Source organism: Nilaparvata lugens, chromosome 11 (assembly GCF_014356525.2).
Source record: "Nilaparvata lugens isolate BPH chromosome 11, ASM1435652v1, whole genome shotgun sequence".
NCBI lineage: Eukaryota > Metazoa > Arthropoda > Insecta > Hemiptera > Delphacidae > Nilaparvata > Nilaparvata lugens.
The window spans coordinates 14,816,941-14,822,940 of record NC_052514.1 but is presented as its reverse complement, the minus strand read 5'-3'; the positions used below and the strand labels follow the sequence as shown (position 1 = coordinate 14,822,940).

The 6,000-nt window shown below is 32.5% G+C and overlaps 1 protein-coding gene across 1 annotated transcript in view; it reads left to right on the top strand.

Annotated features, from left to right (window-relative positions):
* Positions 1-5,022: 5,022 nt before the first annotated feature.
* The window catches only part of LOC111059960, a 34,646-nt gene continuing 33,668 nt past the window's right edge, over positions 5,023-6,000 (top strand). Inside the window, exon 1 of the mRNA XM_039438204.1 lies at positions 5,023-5,158. Coding sequence (XP_039294138.1) covers positions 5,135-5,158 — 24 coding nt within the window. The 5' untranslated portion in view covers positions 5,023-5,134. The remainder of the gene's footprint in view (positions 5,159-6,000) is intronic.

Genomic DNA, 6,000 nt, shown 5'->3' with positions numbered 1-6,000 from the left:
TAAAAAAGTTTTCTCAGGAAAACATTTTTTTCCGATCATTACTTTTTGAGAAATGAGCACCTAAAGTTTAAAGTTTTGGGACAGAACATTTCAAATTCGGTAAGAGATAAATTCATGAGATTTAGAGGATAGATTCTTCATGGTATTGTAAACGAAAATTTTCTGAAAATATGAATTTTTGAGAAAGTTATTCAATTTACTAAAAATAACCAAAAATAACTTATAGTTGAGCTATTTTTGGCCATTTTTGGTAAATCAAATGACTTTTTCAAAAATTGCTAGTTTAAGAAATTTTTTATTTAACTATAACAAAAACACCATGAAGAATCTATCCTCTAAATCTCATGGATTTATCTCTTACCGAATTTGAAATGTTCTGTCCCAAAAATTTAAACTTTAGGCGCTCATATCTCAAAAAGTAATGATCGGAAAAAAATGTTTTTCTAAGAAAACTTTTTTATTTAGATAGCTTGATAGTATACCAATTGAAAAATATCACCAGTGAAAAGTTTATTTTTAGCCTTTGTACAGCCTTAAAAATCAATATTAATCAAATACATTTTGCTTGAAGCATTTCCAGTTACCAGTTGAAAACTAACATTGAAGTACGGTATATTATAGTTTAAGCACGCATATCCTCCCCACTAAAGTTGGGTGAAGTTTATTTTTAGCCTTTGTACAGCCTTAAAAATCAATATTAATCAAATACATTTTGCTTGAAGCATTCCCCAGCCCAGCCTACTCGCTTTTCTCCAAAGCTTGGATGCATCCTATAGGCTCTGTCGGCTGTGAAACATTCAACATGGCGATGAAAATCGGTGATTGATTTCTAAAGAATCTCATTTACAAAATGAAATAATTGTGAAAGGTGTTTAATCAGTTTTAAGTGAGAGCATTATGCCGAGAGTATTGTACAATCAGTCACTCACATAACAAATGAATTCCCAATTTCTATCCTTTAGTACACTCGTCTCTAATTTTGAATGTAGCCTACTGTACTACAGTACCTAACGTACCTTTGAGGTACGTTAAGTAGGCCTAAGTATCGAGATATATTAATACTCCAAAAAAAGCCGCCTCAATTGATCCACATGAAACTTTTAGGACATATTCCTAAAAAGGGATATTTGTTTTTCGGCAATTCTTCAAAATTACATTTTTAATATGTGAATATTTCCTATTTTAGTTATAATGATGTGAAATAGTTCTTCTATGCTCAGTTTTGAAGCATCCAAATTTGAAAATCTTTTTTGTGAAAATTTTTGAGGACTGAAAATTTTTAGAATTGAAGAACTACAACACTTAACCTATTTTGGACGATGTGTATCTGAAATTGAGAGAGGAATAGCACAAGGTTACCTTATTTTTCCTCTCCCCATCATTTTGATAATGTACTTATTGTATAAAAATGAATAAAGAATAAAGAATATTCATACGTGATCTCTGACACTGCAATTGATACTATGAAAATCAATCCCCCGATCGCTACCTTATTCTTTCAATCCAAATCGAGACAATGAAATAAGAAATTCACAACAACTTGTACTGAATACTATCTTTTCATCACTTTCCACATAGAATACTGAATTGTAGATTGGCAGATGGTGGAAATGTCCTTCGAAAACATTTTTATTGTTAAGATATTGTGAAATATAATTGAGTATTGAAATAATTATTTCAATATTGCGTATTGGAAGATTTGAAAATATTGTGGAATATATATACCGTAGTCAAATATTGTATTACATATTGGAGATATACTTCTAACCACAGAAAGTTGAACTCTACTGTCTATATACTTAAAACTTTCAATTTGTCTACAAGCCTAAAAATGATTTCTATGATGATTGTCGCAGTCATAATCCTCCAGTTGAATTTTACCTGAGTAGCTCATATTCATGAGGGCTTTTACTTGCTGGCTTCAACTTTCCAATTTCAAATGAAACTCAGTAAGCTTCCGACAATTGAAAAAAAAACGGAAACATGCAATTCACTGTTTTAACTGTATCTTGTATATCTGTTTCTTATTATGTATGTTTCTCAATTCGTTTTCGGGATTCATAAGTTGAATTCAATAATGAGTTATGGAGTTGAACGGTATGAATCCTCATCAATAGCAGGTGAGTATTGTCATTAGAATTTATAGTTCAGTTTTGAAAATTTGCTTTCATTCATTAACTAGCAGGTAACCCGTGCTCCGCAAGGGTCTTATTAAAAACTTGCCATACTAAAATCTTGAAGAATTTAAAATAGGCCTAAAACCATCCCCGGTAAATTACGAATCTATATGCATAATTACAAGTTATTCAGTTCATCAGTTCATACCATCTATGTGATGATGCGTCATTCGTAAATTTCCTTTCCCGTACGTGTGTACAAGCCAGTTCTTTTCTTTATAATATTATAGATTACCCAGACCTTTTTTGTCTTTAGTAAACTCAATTACTTCATCTATTCATAATTGTGCGTATTGTTCTTCTAATTACTTGGACGATATTCATATGGAAGTAATAAACAAAAAATATTCTCACAATCAGGGTAAGAAATAACATGCAGTGAACGAACACCCAGCAATTGCTGCAAAAGTGTCACCTACCGGAAGAACCAGATAACATTGTTTCGAACAGTGAGTGTTAAGGTGAACAAAAAATGACTTGACAGAAATTTGTTACAAAACACTTGTCGAACGACTGATCGACCAACGAAACGACTCTTTTTTTGTGGCACACAAAGACGCCATGGCGAGCACACGGCTGTAATGCCTCAAAAAATACACTTCCGTTATGAGTGGTGAGCTCACTGTGCTAGATGTCACACTTTAGAGAACCTATTAGATCCTTCAGCAGTGAGTTCGATATTCTTCCAATCAAAATTCAAACCCTGAAACCTATAGGTTATAGAATATAGAATGAATTTGATTCTATTGGATTTGAAGGGCTTTGATTCTCCCATCTATGGCATTTTGCCCATATATATTTGAGTGTAGAATAGCTTGAAACCGTACGTACGGTATTGAGGGTGGTTTCAAGCTATTCTACACTCAAATATATATGGGCAAAATGTCACAGATAGGAGAGTCAAAGCCATTCTTCAATTCATTCTATATTCTCTTAATAGAAATAAAACTCTGGACTCCACAGAGTTGAGGGTGTTTCAATACTTTACAGTCAAAAAGAAAAAAAAACCTCTGGAAAATCCATTGAAGTTATATGGGTGAAGTATCATAGATAAGAGAATCATAATATTACAACAATGAGTCCTTTATTCTTATTAAACGAAAATCCCAATTAAATCACCCCGAAGAATTCCCATCTAGCTGTTTACCCTGTTGTCAATATTTTCAGTAGCAGAAGTCTTCGGGGGTGATTTACGGCATTTAATTGGGATTTTCGTTTAATAATAATATTCATCAATTCGCATTTAAACAAATTCAACTTCTAATTTATTTCCATCTGTAGTTCTTTATCCATTAGAATGAAACGCAGGATTGAAGGATTGAGGGTGTTTCAAGACATTTAACACTTTATTCATTTGAGTAATGGAAGAGCTTAATCTCTTAATAGAAAATCAATAGAATTATGTGCGCTGAATGTATCAGAAATGATATTGTATATCGTACAACAGTGAGTTATCAATTGTACTTATAACAGGTGAATCAATTCGAGACCCCAAATTCCCCAGTATTACCATTGAGAGTATTTAAAATAACCTGACATTCAAATGAAAAATATCTGAATAGGAGATAAATAATTAAAGAGTAAATGTCAGATTAAGAAAATTACAGTTACGTTACCATCAAATGAGTAGTTAGCAAAGTCCTCTGTGAGAACATCATTCCTAGAATTTGATAGGCTTTCTGGCTTTACTGGTCAAAAAAAGGAGAAACGGTTTCAATTTAAAAGTAAACTAAGAATTGGTTTATTCTTTAAAACGTTTGATGTAAAGCATTAAGATTTACAGAAAAATGAAAAAAATTATGTGTAAACTTATACAGAAAATGATAAAGAGAATAAAGAGCTAATTAAACATTTTGTTGTATGAGAAGAGTTGTGATATTTCTCCATAATTATTGTCTACTTTTGTTCTAGATTAACTATACAGTTCATAATACTATGATAGTTTAAAATGATGATAAAAAAGTAGTGATGAATTGAATAATTTGGTCTATTGAGAAACACTATCCTGTGTTGTAAACGTAATCTTGAGCTGATAAATACAGCATGAATCTGAGTCATCTAGCTTATCACTTGTGATACGATAGAACAAATCAATACTGTGTCATAATAGTTGTGCTATCATGACGCCATCATGAAATTTGGTCCTTGAAATTCTTCAATCTTGAATCAATCTTGATGGATCCTCCAAAAAAATATCAAGCAGTGTTTAAAATTACTACTGACTACCTTTTTTGGGGAGGGGGAGCAGGAGCTGAATTTTCCTGTGGGAGTGTGTCCATGGGTCCATAAATTCATTAAATTCATAATATTTCAATTACCTACTAATATATTTTGTCTGTTTGACACGTATGAATAATTTTGGAGGCAAAATATTACCACATTCGCAATATTACACAATTACTCAATGGCTGTTTCATTTCTTTGGAATCGTTGAAATACTGTAGACATCTGGATTACAGGTTTGTCTTATGAGCATACATAATGAATGTCTTGATACTTTTTTGGAATTTATCAATCACTGTCAAATGTGCTGATTATGCTAATTTGGTTTCATGTGATGGTTTCATCATATTCTAATAGGGTAGAAACTTTGTTTGGAATAGATATATCTTTGTCAAAATAAGATGGGCATTGTGGGTACTCCATTTGAATTCTGTGCCTTTTTTATTCTTAGGCCTACATACTCTAATACATTGCTTGAGTCCATTGTCAAAGTACTAAAGAGTAAAGACATTGCGGGTCCAGTATTTCAATATGATCTCATGTGTGAGAAGATTGCATAACGTGTAAACCGCACGCATCTTTTGTGCGGTGGAAAATTCATGAGCGCCTCTGCTTTGTGCTGTCTTTAGTGGGAGTTGGCCGCCGGATGAAAGTGAAGAGTGAAGAGATAAAAGCAAGTACTTTGGGCATGGCGCGGTCAGTCAGTGCTTACCTTTGGGATATCTCCACACAGTATGAGGACTGCTCTGTTATGTTCTGTGAGTGTTTACTTTGCTGAATTTGTGCTATCTCTATCATAAGAATCTCGGAAAAGTTTTTAGTATGATAAGAACACTGTTACTTTTTGAAGATTATCAGTTCATCTGATAGATATTATTTGAAAACATAGTGTTTCACTTTGCTAAATTAGTGCTGATTGTGTGATCATGGCAGAGTGTTGTATATTAAGATTACCAGTTTATTTGATAAATAGTTTTTGAATAATGAAAATATAGTTGATTTAAGTTGAACCTTGTGAAACCGAATCTGCGTTAATGTTTATAATAGGTAGTAGAACTAACAAACTTATATTTTTGTGTCCAAAGCCATTATAGATGTATATCACCCTATTATATAATTAATTATTTTTTTAGATTCACCAGCAGTTGATTACTAAACCTCATTTCCGTATCAGCCTCAGCACAAATGAGACATGAGAATAATATTCTACTGCTAGGAAAATCATAATAATTTATAGAATACAGTGATCAAATTTCATAAGCTATAAACTATTTAGTCAACACTTTTGCACTGAGAAATTTTCAGAGTAGTGGATAACACCATGAAGTGTAGAGGTTGCTCTTTCAATGTTGGTTCGATACAGCACTCAACACTGATGCATTTCTTCTGAAGTTGATGCCCTCTTGAGGCAAAAAAACATAAATTGTAGCTTTTTTCCGAATATTTTCCTTGCTCCAAAATAGCTTGAAAACTTACTTTTGAAACTGAACTCATGATTCTTCCTCCAATACATCTCAATACCCCTCAGAACCACCGTTCTACCGGGTCCAGAAACATGCGTATCGGAGCCTATATTTTTACAAAAAATTCAATCATAATG